General features: G+C 39.4%; 1 protein-coding gene and 1 pseudogene across 10 annotated transcripts in view; both read left to right on the forward strand.

The window, feature by feature from the left end:
* The window catches only part of IPP (intracisternal A particle-promoted polypeptide), a 49,723-nt gene that overhangs the window by 10,788 nt on the left and 12,392 nt on the right, over positions 1 to 26,543 (forward strand). For 7 of the 10 annotated variants that reach the window (XM_072772368.1, XM_072772372.1, XM_072772365.1 and 4 more), the window contains 5 exons: positions 5,492 to 5,647; positions 7,207 to 7,374; positions 12,327 to 12,464; positions 13,430 to 13,552; positions 18,833 to 19,053. In XM_072772368.1, the coding sequence (XP_072628469.1) occupies positions 5,492 to 5,647; positions 7,207 to 7,374; positions 12,327 to 12,464; positions 13,430 to 13,552; positions 18,833 to 19,053 (806 nt within the window). The remainder of the gene's footprint in view (positions 1 to 5,491; positions 5,648 to 7,206; positions 7,375 to 12,326; positions 12,465 to 13,429; positions 13,553 to 18,832; positions 19,054 to 26,543) is intronic. The other 3 variants (XM_072772370.1, XM_072772369.1, XM_072772373.1) reach the window with 2 other exon arrangements.
* Positions 11,452 to 11,579, forward strand: LOC140603278 (U4 spliceosomal RNA; annotated as a pseudogene).

The raw sequence follows: 26,543 nt of genomic DNA on the forward strand, positions 1-26,543 counted from the left end.
AAAAGAAAAAAGATTTTTAAAATTATTTTTTAAGTAATCTCTGTACCCAACATGGAGCTCGAATATACAACCCTGAGATCAAGAGTCGTGTGTTTTATCAAATGAACCATCCAGGCACCTCGAGGATGAGCATAATATTCTTTTTTTTTAAGATTTTATTTCAGAGAGAGAGAGCGAGAGAGAGCACATGGCTTGTGCCGTGAGCAGGAGGAGGGGCAGAAGGAGAGAGAGAGAATCTCAGATTCCCTTCTAAGTAGGGTCCAACATAAGCTCAATCTCATGACCCATGAGATCATGACCTAAGCCAAAATCAGGAGTCTGAGTCTTGATGAACTGAGCCATCCAGGCGTCCCGTAATTTTCACAGTATAGAAAGTAGGTTTAAAAAAAAAAAAAAAAAAGAAAGTAGGTTTTACTCTTAATCGTTTCCATTTTACAGACGAGTAAACTGAAGTCAGAGAGATTGGGTAATTTGTCCCTATCACATATTTAGTAAGTGGTAAAGCCTGGACTTGAACCCAGGTGTCTTCCAATCTACAGCTTAACCTAATATTCTTCAACCTCACCTCCAGCCCCATCCCCAGCCCCTACCCTTCCTTGGAAATTAGAAACATGAATGTGGGCATTATCTATAGGTGCTATTTCAGCACATGCGTCCTAGAAGGCTCAGCTTTAAGTCATAAATGGAGGGGTGCCTAGGTGGCTCAGTCAGTTGAGTGTTGGCCTTCAGCTCAGATCATGATCCCAAGGTCCTTGGATTGAGCCCCTGCTCAGCTGAGAGCTTGCTTCTCCCTCCCCATCTGCCTGATGTTCCCCCGTGCTTGTGCTGTCTCTTTCTCTGTCAAATAAATGAATAAGATTTTTAAAAAACTCATAAATGGAATCTCTCTGATGCTTCTAACAGAGGGATATAACTGCTTGATAACAACCATCAACTCTCACTTTGGCCAGCTAGGTGCTGGACACCCATGCATATAAAGGGAAGACCCAAGAAAGAGAAAAGGTGAATCTCATGCCGCAGATGCAGGGCTCAATCTCATGAGCCTGAGATCATGATCTGAGCTGAAATCATGAGTCGGTTGCTTAACTGACTGAGCCACCTAGTTGCCTTGGGGATAATTTTTTTTTTTTTAAGATTTATTTATTTATTGAAAGAGTGCACGCACTCTCAAGGGGGAGGAGGGGCAGAGGGAGAGGAGAGGGAGAATCTCATGCAGACTCCCTGCTGAATTCAGAGCCCAATACAGGGCTTGATCTCATGACCCATGAAATCATGAGCCAAATCAAGAGTGGGACAGTTAACCAACTGAGCTACCCAGCTACCCCCCAGCATAATATTCTTAAGTTATGATGATATTTCTCCCTGCCCCCAATCAAAGTTTATGACTTGGTCCTTATTTTTAAATGATTTGTTTTTTCTGCTTAGATGCCTGAAGAATTATTTTGTTATTTTTTTCCCCAAAAGATTAGTATCAACTCATATAAAAGATTAGCACCCAGGTGTGCTTTTTTAAAAAGTTTTTTTTTTAAGATTTTATTTTAATTTATTCATGAGAGACAGAGAAAGAGAGAGGCAGAGGGAGAGGCAGGCTCCCCGCGGGGAGCTAATGTGGGAATTGATCAGGTCCCAGGACCCCAGGATCATGACCCGAGCCACAGGCAGACTCCCAACCACTGGCACACCAGGTGATCCTTTAAAAAAGTTTTTACTTGAATTCCAGTTAGTTAATATACAGGGTAATATTAATTTCAGGTGTACAATATAGTGATTCCACACTTCCATACATCACCTGGTGCTTATCACACCAAGTGCACTCCTTAATCCCCATCATATATTTAACTGTTCCCCGCCTACCTCCCTAGGACCCAGTGAACTTTTTTAAAGATTTTATTTATTTATTTTGAGAGAAAATGGGAGGAGGGGAGGAGCAGAGGGGGAGGGAGAAGAAAAGGGAAGGGGAAAGAATCCTAAGCAGACTCAATGCTGAGTGTGGAGCCTGACTTGGGGCTTGATCTCATGACCCTGAGATCGTGACCTATGTTGAAATCAAGAGTCAATGCTTAACCAACGAGCAATCCAAGCACCCCCTAAAAGTACTTTTGAACTATGAGAATAGATTTATTGTTTTAAAACCTTAGTTCTCATTGTTTTTATTACCTAGTAATAACTGATCAGTTATTTCAGGAAGCAAATATAAAGCTTTATTTATTCTCTGAAATATGACACTCAATAGGCAATGGTAATGGCATTTGTTTATTTTTATTACTCTTGATTTGTGTTAAAGTTTGTCATTTTTCATTAGAATATAATATATACCCTTTCCTTTTAAAGGTTTGGTTTTTCCTTCATTTAGGGGAAATCTTCCTATATGAGATTTCTCAATACTTCTAATGCTTGGTAGCCTTCATCCTTTTTTTTTTTTTTTTTTTTTTTAATTTTTATTTATTTATGATAGTCACAGAGATAGAAAGAGAGAGGCAGAGACATAGGCAGAGGGAGAAGCAGGCTCCATGCACCGGAAGCCCGATGTGGGATTCGATCCCGGGTCTCCAGGATCGCGCCCTGGGCCAAAGGCAGGCGCCAAACCGCTGCGCCACCCAGGGATCCCCATCCTTTTTTTTTTTAAGGTTTTATTTATTTACTTTAGAGAAAGAGCATGAGAACAGGGGTAGGAGGAGCTGGGGGAGAGGAGCAAGCAGACTGAACGCTGAGTGCAGAGCCTGACTCAGGGCTTGATCCCACCACCCTGAAATCATGACCTGAGCCAAAATCAAGAGTCAGACACCCAACTGACTGAGCAGCCCAGGAGTGTCAGTCTTCATCATTTTATTGGAATTTCTTGGTCTTTCAGATTTATCATCTAATGTTAAAATATTTTCATTTGCTATGTATTCACAGTTGTTTAAGTCTTTAGTCTAAATCGATAGTTTTTTAGTCATGTCTGTTGTGCTTTTTGTTTCTAATTTATTAAGTCTGCAGTACTATCATTTCAAGTTCTCACTTTGTTTCCTTAGCAAGGCATCTCATTCTGTCTTGGAGCTCTTTTTTTAAAATAGGATCTATATTCTTTAAAAAATTTTTTGTTTATTTACTTTTAAATATTTTATTTATCCATGAGAGACACAGAGAGAGTGAGAGGCAGAGACACAGGCAGAGGGAGAAGCAGGCTTCATGCAGAGACCCTGATGTGGACTGGATCTCGGGTCCCCGGGATCATACCCTGGGCTGAAGGTAGCGCTAAACTGCTGAGCCACCTGGGATCCCCTAAATTTTTTGTTTTATTTTTATTTTTATTTTTTAATTTTTATTTATTTATGATAGTCACACAGAGAGAGAGAGAGAGGCAGAGACACAGGCAGAGGGAGAAGCAGGCTCCATGCAGGGAGCCCGATGTGGGACTCGATCCCAGGTCTCCAGGATCGCGCCCTGGGCCAAAGGCAGGTGCTAAACCGCTGCACCACCCAGGGATCCCAAATTTTTTGTTTTAAATAGGCTCCATACCCAGCGCAGGGCTTTGGTTTTTTTTGTTTGTTTGTTTGTTTTTAAGATTTTATTTATTTATTCATAGAGACACAGAGAGAGAGAGAGGCAGAGACACAGGCAGAGGGAGAAGTGGGCTCCATGCAGAGAGCCCGACGCGGGACTCGATCCACGGTCTCTAGGATCACACCCTGGGCTGCAGGTGGCGCCACTGGGGCTGCCCCAGCGCAGGGCTTTGAACGCACAACCCTGAGATCCTGAGATGGAGAGTTGCATACTGTACCAACTGAGCCAGCCAGGTGCCCCAGATCTGTATTCTTAAGTATTTCCATCCTGTGAAGTCTGTATGGCAACTCTGTTTCCATTTGTGGCTAATGTTTTCTTCCAGAATGAATTCTTCAATCTCTCTTCTTTTTCCTGGGATATATTTTAATAGTTGTATTGTTATTTCTTGATATATTTCTCATGTATAACTTGAGGAACTCTATTCAAACCAGTTCACTCTGATAATGGAAAAGCTAATGCTTCTTGATATCCTTTCTACCTTAGTGTAACTTCCATCTAAAATTTGAGGACTAACACCAATAAAAAATAAATTAAAAAAAAAATAAAATTTGAGGACCGTGTTGTGTTTTCTCCTCTTCTTTCTAGCCTGAGTATGAAGGTGGTAGAAGAACAGAGATCAGCTAAGGCTTAGATATTTGCTTAGAGACCTGGGCTCTGAGTTCTCTCGAAGATTTTGTTCTTGATCTCGTATCAGGGCTTACTTAACCCAGCTAAGGATGCTAAGGATGTGTCTCACTAGTGTGGACTTCGGCTAGTACTATACTCTGTTAGATGGTAAAGACCAATGGTCCTATAAAGGACTTCTCGTAGTTTTTTTGTTTTTTCTTTGACTTCTCAGTTCTGCTTCTTACCTGCTCATTCTACCTTTCCAAAATATTAGTCATTAGTGAGAATTCTCAAGATTTAGTTAATTGACCTTGTTTGCTCAAAATTGCTTCTGGACTATAGGGACAAGGCTGGGAGACAGTCACTTGCTAGCATATATGGTGCCTTTCTGCAAATTAGAAAATAGTGCCCTTTCAAGGGACCAGGTCTTATAGCTTGCCAAGTGGGACACAGTTTGACTTTCATCCCCACTTCACCTCAACTAAGCATCCTTGAGCAGGAACAATCTACCTAGTCATGCTCAAAGTCAGACCTCATGCCACTAGAATCTTTTGTTTCTTGCTTTGACTATTATTTTTTTAAGTATGTGACTAATTTTTATCTTTTTGTTATTAAGTCATAAGTGTAGAATATTGGGCTATTTTATTTTTCTATTTAGTTAGATAATCATTATCCTATTTTACTTTGCCATCTTTGTTTAGAAATCCTCAAATTAGAGAATAAAAAAAAATCCTCAAATTAGATATTATGAAGCATATTGTTAAAAACAATCTTTGATTTAAGGAAAGTATATTCTTTTTAAGATTTTATTTATTTATTCATGAGAGAGAGAGGCAGAGACATAGGCAGAGGGAGAAGCACGCTCCCTGTGAGGAGCCTGATGTAGGACTTGATCTCAGGACCCCGGGATCACAACCTGAGCCAAAGGCAGATGCTCAACCACTGAGCCACCCAGGCACCCCTAGAACAGTATATTCTTTTTTTTTTTTTAATACTTTATTTATTCATGAGAGACACAGCAAGAGAGAGGCAGAGACACAGGCAGAAAGAGAAGCAGGCTCCACACAGAGAACCCGATGTGGGACTCAATCCCGGGACTCCAGGGTCACGCCCTGGGCCAAAGGCAAGTGCTCAACAGCTGAGCCACTCAGGCGTCCCCAGAAAAGTATATTCTTTAGTAACAATGAGAAAAATAATATTTGGTATTGTGGGACACAACCACCATTGGTTGATGATGAGTTTTTATTTTTTGATAAATGTGTTTTATCTTTATGGGAACATATCTTTTCAATATTGCTTAAAAGTTGATTAAAACAGTATCTTGTTAAACTTACTTTAGGAGTATCCGATTTTAATCTTCGTGTTGCATTGCAAACACTTTTGAAAGAGTACTGTGAGGTGTGCAAATCTCCCAAAGAGAACAAGTTTTGTAGTTTTCTGCAGACATCTAAAGTTCGACCTCGGAAGAAAGCAAGAAAGTACCTGTATGCAGTAGGTGAGAACTTTTTAAAAAATGATACAAATAATCTTTATTTTTAGGATTAAAACCTTTTAATAATTTATTTTATTTATTTATATTTTTTGTTGTTATTTTAAACATCAGAATATGCAAGTGTGTCAAAAAGGCATATTTAATTTCACATATAGGCTACAAATTAGTTAATTGTGTTTAATTACAGTGGCTACATCTAAGAATAAGTAGCTATTTACTCAACATCTATTATTCTGTGATTTAAATTGTTGGGTTCTTAGATTGCCCAATTACCGCCTAAAAAATCCAACTTACGGAATACTGCTTTAAAGGTTAAAAATGTGAATTCTAATGAAAAATAAGGAAAATCTCAAAAATTTTTAACTACTCATGGTGTCTTAGATGATTAGGGATTATAGGAACCAATGGTCTCTAAAGTGTGAGTTGTTGCAGGATAATCCACAGGAGTATCAGATGAACACATTAAAATATATTTTAAACTTTAAAAAGCATTAAATTTTATTAATATGTGATGTATATTTAGACAAATTGTCCAAATTTATGTACATATTTCATATATACTTCATAACATAATTTATAATTTGTATATAATTATATGTATAATTTCATGTATGCAATAACATAAATATGTAATTTTTGAGTGTATACTGTGATTTTTTACTATGGGACATGCAGTTAAAGGTTTCAACTCACTATTTTTTTAAAGATATTATTATTTTAGAGAGAGAGTAACAGAGGGCACAATTAGGATGAGGAGCGGAGGGAAAAGCAGACTTCTCACTGAACAGGGAGCCTGATGTGGGGGGCTTGATCCAGGACTCCAGGATCATGACCTGAGCTGAAAGCAGACGCTTAACCAACTGACCCACCTAGGCACCCCTCAACTCACTATTTTTTTTTAAATTTTTTTTTTTTTTAATTTTTATTTATGATAGGCACACAGTGAGAGAGACAGGCAGAGACACAGGCAGAGGAAGAAGCAGGCTCCGTGCACCAGGAGCCTGACGTGGGATTCGATCCTGGGTCTCCAGGATCACGCCCTGGGCCAAAGGCAGGCGCTAAACCGCTGCGCCACCCAGGGATCCCTCAACTCACTATTTTTAAGTGAAAAAGATACTAATAGAAGTCATAATGAGACCTCCTAACTAGACAGATAATCAGTTCCTTTTATGTTTTATCTAACATTCTATTATAACCCAAACCAGGTGGTATAACACTATGGTTGGCCTCATTGCATTTAAGCCATAATCTTTCAGGACTTGGCTCATTTAAGAATAATATATGTACGTATGATAGGTTCTAAGCACTTATTCAAGAAAGAAAGAGAGAGAGAGAGAGAGAGAGAAAGAAAGAAAGAAAGAAAAAAGAAAAGAAAAAAGAAAAGAAGAAAAGAAAGAGAAAGAGAGAGAGAGAAAGAAGAAAGGAAAGAATAAAAAGAAAGCACTTATTCCTTGCTATGCAATATAGACTGTCAAGATGTAGAGGGCTAGATTTTTCTCATTACTGTCATTTCCATATTTAGCAGTAAAGTATTCGCTATATATTTCCTTTCCTTCATTCAGGTGGATATACTCGGTTGCAGGGGGGTCGTTGGAGTGATAGCAGAGCTCTCAGCTGTGTAGAACGTTTTGACACCTTTAGCCAGTATTGGACCACTGTGTCTTCACTTCATCAGGCTCGATGCGGGCTGGGAGTAGCAGTTCTGGGAGGGATGGTTTACGCTATTGGAGGTAATAATGAAAATGTCTTTTTTCCCTTCTTAGTCTCTAGTTGTAATCTGGTTGCACTCTTATAAACTCATATATATTGTTAGGTACTGTGGGATATACATAGATATCATTGTGCTTAATAAATATTTAATGAATAATGAATAAATGAATGAAAAAAAAGAAACAGAAGATATTGAATGTTTCAGACCAAAGGAATACTCTGATTTATCACAAGACAGAATATTTAGGTTTGTTTTAAGGAAAAGTTGTATATAAAATACACCAAAATTTAGGTCAATGTTTGTGATAAAAACTGTTTTAATTTTGAAATTTAATTTCATATACTGGAAGCTCATTACAAATCACTTTTAATTAAACAAGTTATCTGGACAGTGCAATTTATAAAAACCAAATCAGCTAGACATTGGCATATATTTCCTGATTGAAATCACTGTGTTTTCTGAAACTATTATGAATTGTAAAATGTTTAATAAAATTAAGTAAAGGAGTTTTGACTATTGGGGGGAACTAATTACAAGAGGAAGATCTAAAGAAAAATAAATACTAACACTTTTATATCAATATTTACTTCTGGATAGTTTGTTTTTATAGCAACAAGCCTAGTTAGGTCATCTCTAACCCTTACAACTAATCTTTATGCCTTATTTCTGTGGGTTAGTCTAAAACACAAAAGGTTGTAAATTGAAAAAACCTATTTTAAAGATTAAAGTGATTAAAGATTTATTTGTTTATTATTTTAGAGAGAGAGCACTACCAGGAGGGGCAGAGGGAAAGGGACAATCTCAAGCAGACACAGTGCTTAGCCCAATGTAGGGCTTGACCTCAAAATTTTGAGATCATAGCCTGAGTGGAAACTAAGAGTTGGTTGCTTAACCGACTGGGTCACCCAGGCATCTCTTGAAAACGTTATTATTTATTACCTATGATACTGATGATACCATCGGTTTAAGGTAAGAGAGATAAAGAGAATATTTGGTTTTTACTTCTTTTTTGGAGGGAACATAATTGTCCCTTTATTTTTATTTTTATTTTTTAAGATTTTATCCATCTATTTATGAGAGACACAGAGAGAGAGGCAGAGACACAGGCAGAGGAAGAAGCAGGCTCCACGCAGGGAGCCTGATGTGGGACTTGATCCCCGGACTCCAGGATCATGCCCTGGGCCAAAGGCAGGCGCCAAACCACTGAGTCACCCAGGGATCCCCATAATTGTCCCTTTAAAACAGTTCATTAAGAGGCAGCTGGGTGGCTCAGATGGTTAAGCAGCTGACTCTTGATTTCAGTCTCATCATGATCTCAGGGTTGTGAGATCAAGCCCCATGTTGGGCTCTGCTCAGTGCAGAGTCTGCTTGTCCCTCTCCATCTGCCCCTCCCCCTTGTGCTTGCACACACTCTCTCTCACAAATTAAATAAATAATAAAATATATTATTTATGTATGAATGTATTTATAAGTAGGCTCCACACCCGTTGTAAACTCATGACCGAGCTTCAGAGCCACATGTTCTACCAACTGAGTCAGCCAGGTGCCCAACTTTGTCTATTATTATTAATACTATCAACATTGCTATCTTAAGATATTTTATAATATATAATTTGTATTAAAATGTAGATTTGTGATAGAGAATTTTGCTGAAATTGAGGCATATGAAAAAAAATAAAAATCACCCATACTCTAATCCTGTCAGAGATAATCACAATATTTGGTTTATTTCCCTCTATATACATATCTGGGTTAATATTCTAAGTACTATTTTTAAAAATTCAGATATAATTTACATACCATAAAAATCACCATTTAAGGGGAATCCCTGGGTGCCTCAGCAGTTTAGTGCCTGCCTTTGGCCCAGGGCATGATCCTGGAGTCCCGGGATCAAGTCCCACGTTGGGCTCCCTGCATGGAGTCTGCTTCTCCCTCTGCCTGTGTCTCTGCTTCTCTCTCTCTCTCTCTCTCTCTCTTTCTCTGTGTCTCTCATGAATAAATCTTAAAAAAAAAAAAAATCCCCATTTAAAATATACTGTTTAGTGGTTTTATTTATTTATTTTTTTAGCATATTCACTAGTTGTACAGCCATCATTACTGTTTAATTCCAGAACATTTTTATCACTGCAAAAAGCCACTTTTATTATTTAGGAAAATTTTTATTTTATTTTATTTTATTTTATTTTATTTTATTTTATTTTATTTATTTTATTTTTTTAGGGAAATTTTTATATCAGCATAGGGAATTGTTTATGAGCTATGTTCAGTCTGGCAAGTAGGCCTTTCTAAGGACATGCATTCTCAGGCCTGCTGTGCTAATTCTTTTGGGCAGTTTTGTATATGTTCAGGATTCTAGGTCCTCATAAGGTATTATGCTGCAAATACCTTTTGCTACTCCTGTGTTTCATATTCCACTCCATCTTTTTTTCTTATGATATCTTCTGATAAACATATTTTTCATTTTAATGTAGCCAACTTCAATGGTTATGTTTTTTTTTTTTTAAGATTTTATTTATTCATGAGAGACAGAGAGAGAGAAAGGCAGAGACACAGGTAGAGGGAGAAGCAGGCTCCATGCAGGGAGCCTGACGTGGGACGCGATCCCGGGACTCCAGGATCACGCTCTGGGCCAAAGGCAGGCGCTAAACTGCTGAGCCACCCAGGGATCCCTCAATGGTTAGTGTTAAAGAAATACTTCCCTACTCTAAAGTCAGGAGGATATATACTTCTATTGTTTTCTAAAATTTTAGTTTTGTCACTTATGTATGTCTGTAATCCACCAGGAATTGAGATTTTAGTTAGTATGAATAGAGAACCAGTTTCATCCTTTCCTTGTATATATAATTAATCAATTATCCCAGCATAAAAGGCTTTTGTTTCCCTACTGCTGTGTATGCAAACTGTGTCATATATCAGGTAATCCTATATGTGTGTATCTGTTTCTAGAATTTCTGTTCTGTTCAGTCTTTATATATCCTTATCTTAATTATTATACCTCTGTTTTAAGTCTGATAAACTTATCTGATAGGATAGTTTCTCTCATTATTCTTGTGTGTGACTACTTGGCTATTCTAGGCCCTATGTACTTCCATATAAATTTTAGAACCAGTTCACCAAATCTGTTTTTTTCTTTTGCCAAATCTATTTTTACAAATAATGTATAATTCCACTTATATGAGGTACCTAGAGTAGACAAAATCATAAAAGACAAACTATAATGATGGTTGGCTGGAGAAGGGGGGAGATAGGGGAGTTATTGTTTGAATCTGTGTAGTGTTTCAGTTTTACAAGATGTAAAGAGTTTTGGGGATGGATAGTGGTGATGGTTGCACAAAACTGTGAACATGTTTAACATTACTGAACTCTACATTTAAAAATGGTTAAGATGGGGTGCCTGGGTGGCTCAGTCAGTTAAGTGTCTGCCTTTGGCTCAGGTCATGATCTTAGGGTCCAGGGGTTGAGCCACTCATCAGGCTCCTTGCTCAGCTGGGAATCTGCTTTTCCTTCTCCCTCTGCCCCTCCCTCTGCTCATGTGCTTGCACATGTGTGTGCGTGCTCTTTCTCTCCCCCCCCCCCACTGTCTCTTTCAAATAAAATCTTTTTAAAAAAATTTTATTCATTTATTCAGGAGAGACACACACACAGAGAGAGAGAGAGAGAGAGAGAGAGAAGGTAGAGACACAGGCAGAGGGAGAAGCAGGCTCCATGCAGGGAGCCTGACGTGGGACGCGATCCCGGGACTCCAGGATCACACCCAGGCCGAAGGCAGTGCTAAACCGCTGAGCCACCCAGGCTGCCCTCAAATAAAATCTTTTAAAAAATGGTTAAGATGGTAAATTTTATGTTACTTGTATTTTATCACAATAAAAAAATATGTTTCAAGTTGAGATTACATTAAATCTGTAAATCAGTTTGGGGATAATCATCTTTACATTGACTCTTCTAATTCATGAACATCATATATCTCTTTATTTGCTTACATATTCCTTAATTTAAAATTATATCTAAATGAAGTTTATAAATTTTATCTGCCAGAGGTCTTGTACAATCTGATTAGTTTTATTTCTAGGTATAGTATATTTTAAAATTCTATTTTAGCTTTGCGCAGTGGCAGTATTGTAGCCAATGAGGTTTATCCGAGGCGCGATTATTGCTAATTGAAAACTTAAAATTCTATTTTAAGTGGTACCTTTTTAGAAATTTTTCTTTTTTTTTTTTTTAAGATTTTATTTATTTATTCATGAGAAATACAGAGAGGAGAGAGAGAGGCAGAGACACAGGCAGAGGGAGAAGCAGGCTCCATGCAGGGAGCCAGGTGTGGGACTCAATCCCAGGTCTCCAGGATCAGGCCCTGGGCTGAAGGCAGCACTAAACCACTGAGCCACCCGGGCTGCCTCTATTTTCTCTTTTTTGCTAGATAAGGATTGCATTAAAATTCACATTATACCAGAGCCAGGTATCCAAACTAAATACATGAAAAAATATAAAAGTTTTAAAGTACAAATTTTATCCTCAAAACTTACATGGATTATTTGGGTGGTAGAATTAGAAATAGATAATAGGAAAACTATGCCTTGCTTCATTAAGTGGGCTTTAATAAATGACAATGCTATTGATTCATAATAACACTGAGCAAATTAATTTTAATGAATAGTATAAAATCAGACATTAAGGAGTGAATTTCTTTTTTTTTTTTTTAATTTTATTTATTTATTCATTAGAGAGACAGAGAGAGGCAGAGAGACACAGGCAGAGGGAGAAGCAGGCTCCACTCAGGGAGCCCGATGTGGGACCCGATCCCGGGTCTGCAGGATCACGCCCTGGACTGAAGGCGGCGCTTAAACCGCTGAGCCACCAGGGCTGCCCAAGGAGTGAATTTCTGATATCATGGAATGCTACTAAATATTGTATTATGGTTCTAGGCTATTAGCATTACTAAACCTTCTGATATATCTCTTTTATTTAACTTAGGTGAAAAGGATTCAATGATTTTTGACTGTACCGAATGCTATGATCCAGTTACTAAACAGTGGACAACTGTAGCTTCAATGAATCACCCCCGCTGTGGCTTGGGAGTGTGTGTGTGTTATGGGGCTATCTATGCTTTGGGTAATTATGCTTTGCAGTTTAAGGATGTCTAATATTATTTAAGTTCTTAGATTCTAATTACTTTAGGCATTTTTCTTCCCTCCCATAAGCAACTTAATGTCTTTTCAGCTTTATAATTTGTTTTTTAAATCATCACTCCTAGTTTCTTTTTTTTTTTTTTAAGATTTTATTTATTTATTCATAGAGACGCAGAGAGAGAGAGCAGCAGAGACACAGGCAGAGGGAGAAGCAGGCACCATGCAGAGAGCCTGACGTGGGACCCGATCCAGGGTCTCCAGGATCACTCCCTGGGCTGCAGGCAGCGCTAAACTGCTGCGCCACCAGGGCTGCCCAGCTTTATAATTTTTAAAAAAAATATTTTATTTATTTATTTGACAGAGTGCAAAAGCAGAGGGAGTGGCAGGCAAAGGGAGAGGGAGAAACAGGCTCCGCACAGATCAGGGAGTCTCTGATGAGGGGCTCAATCCCAGGACCCTGGGATCATGACTTAAGTCAAAGGCAGATGCTTAACTGACTGAGCCACTCAGGCGCCCCTAAAGTTTTATTTTCAAAATTGAATTACTTGGGGAATATTGTCAAGTATGGAGTTCTTAGGAGATGGAGGTAAAGTGTAGATAACATGTCGAGTGAAGCACTTTAACTAGTTAAATCCCATGATAAAGATAACCATTCTGAATATGCAGAAGTTGTTTCAAAAGATAGTTTTGCAAAATACCTTATTTCCTAAGCAATAGGAGCTTTAGGTTTTATTTTGTTTATTTTTTAAATCTCTGATGAAAACGAGGCAGAGAGTTAAGATCTAAGTTTTATAGTCAGATTCTAACTTTCTGATCTTAGACAAATAACCTCTCTGGTCCATGTGATAATCATTTACAATATAAAGTTGCTAGATTAGATGTTTTCTAAGGTATTTTTCATAGATAAGACTCTTTATCCAGAAATGACATTTTTCTATTTGGTTACAGGTGGATGGGTTGGAGCTGAGATAGGGAACACCATTGAACGATATGATCCTGATGAAAATAAGTGGGAAGTAGTTGGCAACATGGCTCTGTCGCGCTACTACTTTGGGTGTTGTGAAATGCAAGGTAATTGCTTTCTAAAAAATTTTTCCTGAAAATTTGTTTTATTTATTTATTTTTGGGGGCAGGGAGAGGGAGAGGAGAGAGAGAATCCGAAGCAGGCACCATGTTCATTGCAGAGCCCAATGCAGAGCTCAGTCTTAGCAACTCTGAGATCATAACCTGGGCTGAAATCAAGAGTCAAATATTTAACTGACTGAGCCACCCTGCTCCCTCTTTTACTTTCCTTGTAAAAATATTTTTTTTTAAAAAACTAAGCTTGAGGTTTTATTTTCATAAACCTTTATGTCTGTTCGTATTGAATGATTGGCACTAACAGTATAGAAGTATTGCATTATATATATAGATAGATAGATTTAGATTTCATTCATTCATTCATTCGAGACACAGAAAGAGAGAGGTAGAGACATAGGCAAAGGGAGAAGCAGGCTCCATGCAGAGAACCCAATGTAGGACTCAATCCTGGTATTCCAGGATCACACCCTGAGCTGAAGGCAGATGGGCCTTAACTGCTGGGCCACCCAGGAGTCCTGCTTTTAATATTTTATGTTTTAACCTCTTATATCTTTACTTCTGTATTGCCAAAATAATAGTTTTTTCCCCAAAATAAACAAAGCTAGATTTAAAAATTACACAAATACCTGACTAACAAAATAAGCATTTGAACTTTCATCCATCTATGTCACTTTCTCTCCCATACAGTCTTTAGTAAGTATTTCTAAGTAGGAAGAGGATATAAAAAACAATCTTCAGGGGCACCTGGATGGCTCAGTAGGTTAAGTGTCTGCCTTTGGTTTGGGTTGTAATCCCAGAATTCTGGGATTGAGCCTGGTATCTGGCTCCCTGCCAAGTGGAGAATCTATTTTTCCCTCTGTCCCTCTGCCCCTCCCCCCTGCTCATGCTCTTTCTCCTTCCTTCAAATAAAATCTTTTTGTTTTCTCAAATAAAATCTCAAAAACAAACAAAAAACAATCTTCACTGTCTCTTCTTTTGGAATTTTCAGTGTTTTCTTCTTTTGCTTTTTTTAAGATTTTATTTATTTATTCACGAGAGACACAATGAGAGAGAGACAGAGACATAGGCAGAGGGAGGAGAAGCAGGCTCCATGAAGAGAGCCCGATGTGGGATCCAATCCCGGGACTCCAGGATCACACCGGAGCCAAAGGCAGACACTCAACCCCTGAGCCACCCAGGTCCCTCTACTAGCATTTAAATGTTCAAATTACATGGGACAGACTGTATTCTATTATGTTATATTATAGTGGTTTTTTTTTTTTTAAGATTTTATTTATTCATGAGAGACACACAGAGAGAGGCCGAGGGAAAAGCAGGCTCGGTGCCGGGAACCTGATGCAGAACTCGATCCCGGGACTCCAGGATCACACCCTGGGCTGAAGGCAGGCGCTAAACCGCTGAGCCACCCGGGCTGCCCTATGCCTATTATAGTGTTCTTTAATTGTTTTGTATTCATTATTTTTATCTTCCCATATAAATTAGGTGTTCTGAGACTCAGTTTTCATCATGGGGGTGAGGGGCAGTTTCCCACCTACTAACAACAAACAGTTCTCAGAACACCAACTGGGTGTTGGAGAAGTCAACTCAATTCTAACACTACATACCCATGTCTGGAATAGCATCAAATTCCACGGGTTGAAGCTCAGTTTTATAAGACATTGATCCTCCCCAGTCTGTTTCTTGGGCTGCTTTTTTTTTTTTTTTTTAAGATTTTATTTATTTATTCATGAGAGACACACAGAGAGAGGCACAGACACAGGCAGACGGATAAGCAGTCTCCATACAGGGAGCCCAATGTGGGACTCGATCATGGGTCCCCAGGACCACACCCTAGGCCAAAGGCAGCACTAATTGGCTGAGCCACCCGGGCTGCCCATTACCTGTGCTTCTGATTGGCTATAAATCAGAGTTCCAATGGTCCCTCCTCTTCATGTTCAATTAATTTGCTAGGGTAGGTCACAAAACTCAGAGAAAATGTTACTACTAAAAGGATATAACTCAGGAACAACTAGATGGAAGAGATGCAAAGTCAAGTTATGGGAAAGGGGTACAGAGCTTTCAAGCCTTCTCCACATGCGCTACGGTCCCCACATCTCCACGTGTTCACCAACCCAGAAGTTCTCCAAACCCTGTCCTTTTGGATTTTTATGGAGGCTTCATTACATAGGCATTAAAATCATTGGTCATTGGTAATTGATCCAACCTCTAGGTCTTCTCTTCCCAGAGGTCAGGGATTGAGACTGAAAGTTCCCAATGCTCAAATCCTAAATTTGGCTCCTTTGGCTAGCAGCCCTCATCCTTAAGTGCTTTCCAAAAGTTAGCTCGTTAACAAGACACCCTTATCATTCTCAACACTTTGGAAATTCCTAGGGTCTGGGGTTGCTGTGAGCAAGGGATTGTGGATGAAAACCAAATGTAGATGAGAAATATGTATTTTGGTCATCTGAATGACCAAATATGTATTCTTTTTTTAAGTAATTTTATTTTTTAAAGATTTTATTTATTTGAGAGAGAGGGAGAGAGAGAGAACTAGCAGGGGGAGGGCCAGTGGGAGAGAGAAGGAGACTCTCCACTGAGCAGAGAGCCCAATGCAGGGCTACATCCCTGAGATAACCCAGATGCTTAACTGGGCCACCCAGGTGCCCCCCAAATATGTATTTCTTACAAATTACAGTATTGAGCTTTCTAGAATCATAGAGCTAGAGAGGCATTTTGGAGATTATCTTTTATTTTTTTTTATTTTTATTTTTTTTATAAATTTTTATTTATTTATGATAGTCACACAGAGAGAGGGAGAGAGAGGCAGAGACACAGGCAGAGGGAGAAGCAGGCTCCATGCACCGGGAGCCCGACGTGGGATTCGATCCCGGGTCTCCAGGATCGCGCCCTGGGCCAAAGGCAGGCGCTAAACCGCTGCGCCACCCAGGGATCCCGCATTTTGGAGATTATCTATTTCTCCTTTGTTTATAGATAAGCAAGCTGAAGATCAGGCAGGTTGTGAATTGTCTTTTCTCATAGCTGATTACTGGCAAAGCTGGAGCTGGAACCCAAGTTCACTGACATTTAGCTCACATTTCTTTCTTTCTTTCTTTTTTTTTTTTTTAAGAATTTATTTATTTATTCATAGAGACATAGAGAGAAAGATAGGCAGAGACACAGGCAGAGGGAGAAGCAGGCTCCTCACAGGGAGCCCGACACGGGACTTGATCCCCGTTCTCCAGGATCACACCTCGGGCTGCAGGCGGCGCTAGACCGCTGTGCCACCAGGGCTACCCAAGCTCACATTTCTTAAAATGCCATTCTTTATAACTTAACAGGTTCGCACTTTAGAATATAAGAAACAATGCTGCCATTTGAAAATAATTGTAGGGCAGCCTGTGGGCTTAGCGGTTTAGTGCAGCCTTCGACTCAGTGCGGGATCCTGGAGACCCGCTAACCGCTGCGCCACCGGGGCTGCCCTAAATAAAATCTTAAAAATAAAAAAAGAACCATTAGTCTCAAATTTATTTATTTATTTATTTATTTATTTATTTATTTATTTATTTATTTATTTATCAAATCAAATTTATTTATTTTTTTTTAAAGATTTATTTATTTATTCATGATAGACATAGAGAGAGAGAAAGAGGCAGAGACACAGGAGGAGGGAGAAGCAGGCTCCATGCACCGGGAGCCTGACGTGGGATTCGATCCCGGGTCTCCAGGATCGCGCCCTGGGCCAAAGGCAGGCGCCAAACCGCTGCGCCACCCAGGGATCCCTCAAATCAAATTTAATAAGAAACTCAGGGCAGCCCCAGTGGCCCAGTGGTTTAGCACCGCCTTCTGCCTGAGGTGTGATCCTGGAGACCCAGGATCGAGTCCCACGTCCGGCTCCTTGCACAGTCCCACGTCCTGCTTCTCCCTCTGCCTGTGTTTGTCTGTCTGTCTGTCTGTCTCTCTCTGTCATGGATAAATAAATAAAAATCTTAAAAAAAATAATAAGGAACTCACTGTGTGGGATGCCTGGGTGGCTCAGTCTCTGCCTTGGGCTCAGGGCGGGATCCCAGAGTCTGGGAACGAGTCTTGCATCAGACTTCCTGCATGGAGACTGCTTCTCCCTCTGCCTGTGTCTCTGCCTCTCTCTCTGTGTCTCTCATAATAAATGAATAAAATATTTAAAAAAGAAATAAACTCACTGTTAATTATGTTCTATTGTATTCTAGTGATTAATCCTGAATACCTTAACCTAGCTATATAACTATTCTAATTTGAATTCAATTCTCTATATCCGTCTGAGCAACAGGTAGGCTGTCACCAAACAAGGCCATATCGTTCCCAGTTTAAGTGCATGGCGTTTTTTAGGGGAAAAAAAAATCCCTCTCCCTTTCCTATTTTACCTTATGGTGCAGTGGTTCTGGAACTTGAGCTCATCAAGCAGACAGTAAGATGGGAAAACCTTGTCTGACTATTTTGTTACGGCATTGTAAGTTCTTTGAAAAATAAATGCTGCTAAATTTTTTTTTTAAGATTTATTTATTTTAGAGAGCACGTTCATGTGGGTTGAGGGGGGCAGGAGGAGAGGGAGAGAATCTTAAACTGACTCCACAGTGAACATGGAGCACAACAACACACAGATCTCAGTGTCCTGAACATGAGACCATGACGTGAATCCAAATCAAGAGTCTGACACTTAACCAACTGAGCTACCAGGTACCCTTTAAATGCCACTTTAGGGGTACCTGGGTGGCTCAGATGCCTTGGGCAGGTTGTGATCCCGGGGTCCTGGGATTGAGACCCCCATCAGACTCCCTTTAGGGAGCCTACATCTCCCTCTACCTATGTCTCTGCCTCTCTCTGTCTTTCATGAATAAATAAATAAAATCTTTAAATGCCACTTTATACCTCTAATTCTTTGTAACATGCTTAAGTGTGAGATAATATATGAGACAGAAGTCCGTTTTCTCTTTTCAAAGGATAACGTGAGCAGTACATTGAATATGGCATCAGCATAGCAGACGTATATATATATTTAAGATTTTATTTATTTATTCATGAGAGACAGAGAGAGTGAGGCAGAGACACAGCAGAGGGAGAAGCAGGCTCCATGCAGGGAGCCCGTTGTGGGACTCGATCCGGGGACTCCAGGATCACACCCTGAGCCAAAGACAGAGGCCCAACCGCTGAGCCACCCAGGTGTCCCTAACATAGCAGCCATAAATCACAACTATTACTCTTTATAACTGTTTATATTCTATTTTCTGTAGCATCTGAGTAAAATTATTCTGTTTCCAGGTTTAATTTACGTAATTGGGGGCATCAGCAATGAAGGAATAGAGCTTCGTTCTTTTGAAGTGTATGATCCACTTTCTAAGCGTTGGTCTCCACTTCCTCCAATGGGAACCAGGAGAGCATACCTTGGTGTAGCTGCACTCAATGACTGTATATATTCTGTTGGAGGGTGGAATGAGACACAAGATGCTCTTCATACTGTAGAAAAATATTCCTTCGAAGAGGTAGGTTGAATGATTTCAAATGCTTAATATCCTATTATTCTTATAATGTCTATAAGATCTGTGGTGATATGCATTCTTTTATTCATGATATCGATCATTTGTAGTTTTTTTTCTCCTTTTTTCTTTTCAAAGAACCAACTTTGATGTCATTTTTTCCAATTGATTGCCCATCTTCTGTTTCATTGATTTCTGTTTCTTTTTTTTACTTCTATTTGTTTAATCTGCACTTTTTTTCTAAATTCTTTAAGTAGAAGCTTGAATGATTGATTTTAGACCTTTTTTATAATGTAAATGTTTAAAACTATAAATTATTTTCAAGCACTGCTTTAAAGTGTATCCCTCACGTTTTGATATGTTATATTTGATTGATTGATTGTGGTATTTTAATTAACATTTATCTTGAGGGATCCCTGGTTGGCTCAGTGGTTTAGTGCCTGCCTTCGGCTCAGGGCATGATCCTGGAGACCCAGGATCGAGTCCCACGTCAGGCTCCCTGCATGGAGCCTGCTTCTCCCTCTGCCTGTGTCTCTGCCTCTCTCTCTCTCTCTCTCTCTCTCATGAATAAATAAATAAAATCTTAAAAAAAAAAGTTAAAAAAAAAAACATTTATCTTGAAATAGCTTCTAACTTCCCTGGTAATTTCCTTTTTAACCAGTAGGTTATTAGGGATCCCTGGGTGGCGCAGCGGTTTGGCGCCTGCCTCGAATCCCATGTCGGGCTCCCGGTGCATGGAGCCTGCTTCTCCCTCTGCCTATGTCTCTGCCTCTCTCTCTCACTGTGTGCCTATCATAAAAAAATTAAAAAATTAAAAAAAGGAAAATTAACCAGTAAGTTATTAGAAATATGTTACTTAATTTCCAAATATTTGGGGATTTTTCTAGTTCATTGTGTTACTCATTTCTGATTTAATTCCATTGTGACCAGAGAGCATACTTTGTATGATTTTTGCCTTGATAAATGTGTCATGTCTCCCTGAAAGGAATTTGTATTGTTTTTTTTTTTTTAAGATTGTTTTTATTTATTCATGAGAGACACACAGAAAGAGAGAGAGGCACAGACACAGGCAGAGGCAGAGGGAGAAGCAGGGTCTATTACATTCAGGGAGCCTGATGTGGGACTTGATCCCAGGACTCCAGGATCACACCCTGGGCCAAAGGCAGGCACTAAACCGCTGAGCCACCAGGGTTCCTGAAAGCTCAGTTTCAAAAGATTGCCTCTCATTTACACACCAGTTTCAAGTAGTGGGGCCTTAGGTTAACCACTGAGTTGTTTACACTTGTCTGACTTGGCTACAGATTGGGGGTTCCCATAGTCCTTTCCTTAGGTTTAATAATTTGCTCTAATGGCTTACAGCACTCAGGGAAACACTGTATGTACTATTACTGATCTATTATAAAGGATACAAATGGATAGCCAGATAAAGAGGTATGTAGGGCAAGGTCCAGAAGAAGCTTGAGTGTAGGAGTCTCTGTAGAATTTGGGGTGTGACACCCTCCAGTCTCTGTAGAATTTGGGGTGTGACATCCCTATATGGATGTGTTATTCACCAACCTGGAAGCTTTCTGAACACTGTAGTGTAGAGGTCTTTATAGAAGCTTCATCATATAGGCATAATTGATTATTAATTCAGCCCCTAGTCCCTCTCCCTTCCCCACATAATAGGGGGTTAGGGCTAAACATTCCAAGCATCTAATTCTGGCTTGGTCTTTCTTGTAATCAGGCTTCATTCTGAAGCTATTTAAGAAGTCTACCAAGAGTTGCCTCATTAGGAGAAAAGACACTTCTATCACCCAGGGAATTCCCAGAGATTTAGGAGTTCTGTGTCAGAAACTGGGGCCAGAGGCCAAATATATGTTTCTTTTTATGTCATATCGTCCTATGACTTGTTCTTTGCTTGTTCTCATGGAGTTTCACTTTATGCATTGCACATATTAGTGGTATTCAGCTAAAATCACAAGGGGACCTCTGACAGTCTTGTTTGCAAATCTTAGCTGCTTCAACCTCTTTAACCTCTGATCTCTGTGTCCTAAATCAGATTACTGTCATGCTGTGCTTGGGAATCCCCTTCCTGTACTATTGTTCAGAAAGCCCCACCAGACAGAAAGCCTGGAAGACCATGAACACGTGGAGATGTGGGGACCGTAGCGCATGTGGAGAAGGCTTGAAAGCTCTGTACCCCTTTCCCATAACTTGACTTTGCATCTCTTCCATCTAGTTGTTCCTGAGTTATATCCTTTTAGTAGTAACATTTTCTCTGAGTTTTGTGACCTACCCTAGCAAATTAATTGAACATGAAGAGGAGGGACCATTGGAACTCTGATTTATAGCCAATCAGAAGCACAGGTAATGGGCAGCCCGGGTGGCTCAGCCAATTAGTGCTGCCTTTGGCCTAGGGTGTGGTCCTGGGGACCCATGATCGAGTCCCACATTGGGCTCCCTGTATGGAGACTGCTTATCCGTCTGCCTGTGTCTGTGCCTCTCTCTGTGTGTCTCTCATGAATAAATAAATAAAATCTTAAAAAAAAAAAAAAGCAGCCCAAGAAACAGACTGGGGAGGATCAATGTCTTGTAAAACTGAGTTTCAACCCGTGGAATTTGATGCTATTCCAGATATGGGTACGTAGTGTTAGAATTGAGTTGACTTCTCCAACACCCAGTTGGTGTTCTGAGAACTGCTTGTTAGTAGGTGGGAAACTGCCCCTCACCCCCATGATGAAAACTGAGTCTCAGAACACCTAATTTATATGGGAAGATAAAAATAATGAATACAAAACAATTAAAGAACACTATAATAGGTATAGGGCAGCCCGGGTGGCTCAGCAGTTTAGCGCCTGCCTTCAGCCCAGGGTGTGATCCTGGAGTCCCGGGATCGAGTTCTACATCAGGTTCCCAGCACCGAGCCTGCTTTTCCCTCAGCCTCTCTCTCTCTCTCTCTGTCTCTGTCTCTCATGAATAAATAAAATCTTAAAAAAAAACAAAACACTATAACATAATAGAATACAGTCTGTCCCATGTAATTTGAACATTTAAATGCTAGTAGAGGGACCTGGGTGGCTCAGGGGTTGAGTGTCTGCCTTTGGCTCTGGTGTGATCCTGGATCACACCCCAGGCGGCAGGTGGCACTAAACCGCTGCGCCACAGGGGCTGCCCCCCCCAAATTTTTAAAAAATATTTATTTATTTGAGGGGGCATGTGGGTGACTCAGTTGGTTGGGCAGCTGCCTTTGACTCAGGTCATGCATGATCTCAGGGTCCTGCGGTGGAGCACCAAGTCAGGTCTCTGCTCAGTGGAGAGCCTGTTTCTCCCTCTCTTTCTGCCCTTCCCCCTGCTTTGCTCTCACTTAGGCTCTCTCTCTCTCTCAAATAAATGACATATTTTTTTAAAATTTATTTTTAAGTAGTCTCTACACCCAACATGGGACTTGAACTTACAACCCCAAGATTAAGAGTCATGTGTTCTTCTGACTGAGCCAGCCAAGCTTCCCATCAGCTTCAGTTTTTACCAAGAAGCTAGCTTGGTTTTAATAGGGATTACATTGAATCAGAGATCATTATGGGAGTATTGCTATCCTAACAATATTAGGACTTTTCATCTTCAACATTGAATGTCTTTCTATTTATTTAGTCTTCTTCAATTCATTTCAACAGTATTTTATAATTTTAAGTTACTTGCACTCTACTGGTTAATTTATTCCTAAATATTTTATTCCTTATGATATTTATAAATTGTTTTCTTAATTTCATGTTCAGATTTTTCATTGCTAGTGCATAGAAATTCGATTGATTTTTGTCTATCTTAATCCTGAAACCTTACAGTACTCATACTCTGATAATTGTGTGTGTATGTGTGTGTGTGTGTATTCCTCAGGATTTTCTATATATAAAATCATATCTTCTATAAATAGAGATCATTTGGGACATCTGGGTGGCTCAGCGGTTAAGCGTCTGCCTTCAGCTCAGGTCGTGATCCTGGAGTCCTGGGATCAAGTCCCACATGGGGCTTCCTGTTTGGAGCCTGCTTCTCCTCCCTCTGCCTATGTCTCTGCCTCTCTCTCTCTCTCTTCCTGCACCCCCCACCCCCCGTGTCTCTCATGAATGAATAAATAATAAATAAATAAGATCTTTTTAAAAAAAGAGATCATTTTACTTTTTCTGTTCCAGTCTCAAAGCCTTTTATTTCGTTTTCTTTCCTTTTTTTTTTTTTTTTTAAGATTTCATTTATTCATTCATGAGAGAGACAGAGAGAGAGGCAGAGGGAGAGAAGCAGGCTCCATGCAGGGAGCTCGATGGGGGACTCGATCCCAGATCTCCAGGATGACACCCTGGGCTGAAGGCAGATGTCCAACCCCGGAGCCACCCAGGCATCCCTCATTTTCTTTCCCAATTGCTCTGGTTAAAACCTCCATTACAGTGTTGAATAGAAGGGACAAGAGTGGCATTGTCTTATTGTAAAGCATGATTTTGATTCTTATTTCTTACAAATTTCAAACTTGGGTGGTAGTTCAAATTCCTTTTACCGGGCATCCCAGGTGGCTCAGCGGTTTGGTGCTGCCTTCAGCCTTGGGCTTGATCATGGAGATCTGGGATTGATTGATTGTTCCACGTTGGGCTCCCTGCATGGGGCCTGCTTCTCCCTCTGCCTGTGTCTATGTCTCTCTCTCTCTCTGTGTGTGTCTCTCATGAATAAATAAATAAAATCTTTGAAAAAAAAAGATACAGCTTATCTTTAAAAAAAATACAAATTCCTTTTACCTTCTATGTGATCTTATTTGGGAATTTAGAAAATGAACTCTCTGAGGGCACTTTCTATTGCTAATTTTTCTATACTGCTGGAAACAAACATTTTTATTTCAAAGTATGTGCTAATCACTAATGAGTTACCTTGGTTTTTCCATACATAAATCTAAAATGGTATTGTTATTTACAGTCTACTGAAGTCTTATAGATCCAAATCTTAATGATAATGTAAAACATGTATCTGGTCAGGAGAAAGTTACTCAAGAGAAAAGGCAAACTATAGTTCTAATACACTGATAAAAATGAAAGGTAAACATTGTGGGATGAGCTCCTTTATTTTTGTCAAGAGCCATTTCTGTAGGGGAGCAAAGGTTAGATCTCCCTAATGATAAACATAACTCCAATATCCTAATCGACTTTATTTATTTGAGAGAAAGAGAGCAGGACCTGAGCCAAAGGCAGACGCCTAATGGACTGAGCCACCCAGGTTCCCCAATTTTTCTGAATATCCCTTTTAAAATATGAGTATTTTGGGGGGTGCTGGGTGGCTCAGTTGGTTAAGTGTCTGACTCTTGCTTTTGGCTCAGGACATGATTTTAGGGTTGTGAGGTCAAGCCATGTGTTGGGCACTGCACTGGGTATGGAGCCTGCTTAGGATTCTTTCTCTCTCCTCCCTATTCCTCCCCACCACCACCACCCCGACTCACGTACTCTCTCTCCAGATAAATACATAAAATGCAAGTATTCATTTCAACTGTGAATGATGTGCCACCTCAGTGATGTATTCTGTAATTTTAGATGATTTAATAGTCTTCAATTTTTAATAAAGATCCTTCAATTTCAAAGGATTGTCTCTAGTTTTAGTATCTCTGATTTTCATTTAAATTCAGATCAGCAAACATTCATTGACTGTCTGTAATGTGCTAGTGCTATGCTGGGTCCTGGGATGTGAAGCTCATTAAGTTCCTGTCCTCAAAAAGTTCACTTTCAGGGGTGCCTGGGTGGCTCAGTTGGTTTAGCATCTGCCTTCAGTCAGGTCATGATTCTGAGGTCCTAGGATTGAGCCCCACATTAGGGCTTTGAAATAAATAAAATATATATTTTTTAAAGTTAGCTTTTTAGCATTGATGAATAATCAGTGTTCACCCTTTATGTTTCTGTAAACTCTATTCATCATATGCTTTATTTCCAGACTCTTATTTTACCTGGCAACTTGCTCTCTTCTCTCTTGATTATTTCTCAGGACTTTTATTAGCTTTCCTGTTTTCTGGGTATAGATATTTTCTCTAGAGAAGGACATTATGAGTAATTTTGGTAGCAGCTTATTGAAATTTCTTCAGGGAATAGTGTGTACCAGGAGTTAGTAAACCTTTTGTTAGACAGTTAGGGATGTTGGGTGGCTCAGTCAGTTAAGCAACTGACTCTTGGTTTCAGCTCAGGTCATGATCTCAGGGTCATGAGATTGAGCCTCACATCAGGCTTCATGCTCAGCTCCAACTCTGCTTAAGATTCTTTCCCCCTCCCTCTCTCCCCCTCTCTGTTCCTCCTCCTATGTATGCATGCTCGCTCATAAATAAATAAATAAATAAATAAATAAATAAATAAATAAATAAATAAATAAATAAGATAAAATCTTTAAAAAGAGAGAGAGAGACAGATAGTGGATATTTTAGGCCTGCAGGCTACATAAAATTTCTTCTTTTGGCATATTCTTGGTTTTTTATTTTTTACTTTTCAATTAATTAATTTTTATTTTTATTAAGTTTTTTAAAATTTTAGTAAGTTTTTAATTTTAATATTTTAATTACAGTATTAACATACAGTGCTGTTAGTTTCAGGTGTACAATATAGTGATTCACCAATTCTATTCATTACATGGTACTCTTCATGTTAAGTGCATTCTTGAATCCCCATCAACTATTTCACCCATCCTCCATCCCACCTCCTTTCTGGTAACCATCAGTTTGTTCTCTATAGTAAGAGTCTGTTTCTTGGTTTGTCTCTAGTTTTTTTTAATTCATTTTCTTGTTTGTTTTATTTCTTTTCCTTTTTTTTTTTTTTAAGATTTTATTTATTTATTCATGAGAGACACAGATAGAGGGAGAAAGGCAGAGATACAGGCAGAGGGAGAAGCAGGCTCCATGCAGGGAGCCCAATGTGGGACTTGATCCTGGAACCCCAGGATCATGCTCTCGGCCAAAGGCAGGCACTAAATCGCTGAGCCACCCAGGGATCCCTTGTTTGTTTTATTTTTTAAATTCCACATGTGAGTGAAATCATATGGTATTTGTCTTTCTCTGACTTATTTCACTTAGAATTATATTCTCTAACTTCATTGATGTTGTTGCAAATGGCAAGATTTCATTCTTTTTTATGAATTCTTTTTTATATTTCGGTGTGTATGTTGATTCATCAATGGACACCAGAGCTGCTTCCATAATTTGGCTATTGTAAATAATGCTGCAGTAACCATAGAGTGCATGTATCCCTTTGAATTAGTGTTTTTGTATTTCTGAGATAGATGCCCAGTGGTGCCATTCCTGGATTGTAGGGTAGTTCTATTTTTTAACTTTTTGAGGAAACTTCATATTGTTTTTCTCAATAGCTGTAGCAGTTTGTATTCCCAACAACAGTGTATAAGGGGTCCCTTTTTTCCACATCCTCACCAACTCTTGTTTCTTGTGTTTTACTTTTATTTTTTAAAGTAATGTCTGCCCCCATGTGGGGCTTGAACTCATAACCCCAGGATCAAGC

Source organism: Canis lupus, chromosome 13 (assembly GCF_048164855.1).
Source record: "Canis lupus baileyi chromosome 13, mCanLup2.hap1, whole genome shotgun sequence".
Taxonomy (NCBI): domain Eukaryota; kingdom Metazoa; phylum Chordata; class Mammalia; order Carnivora; family Canidae; genus Canis; species Canis lupus.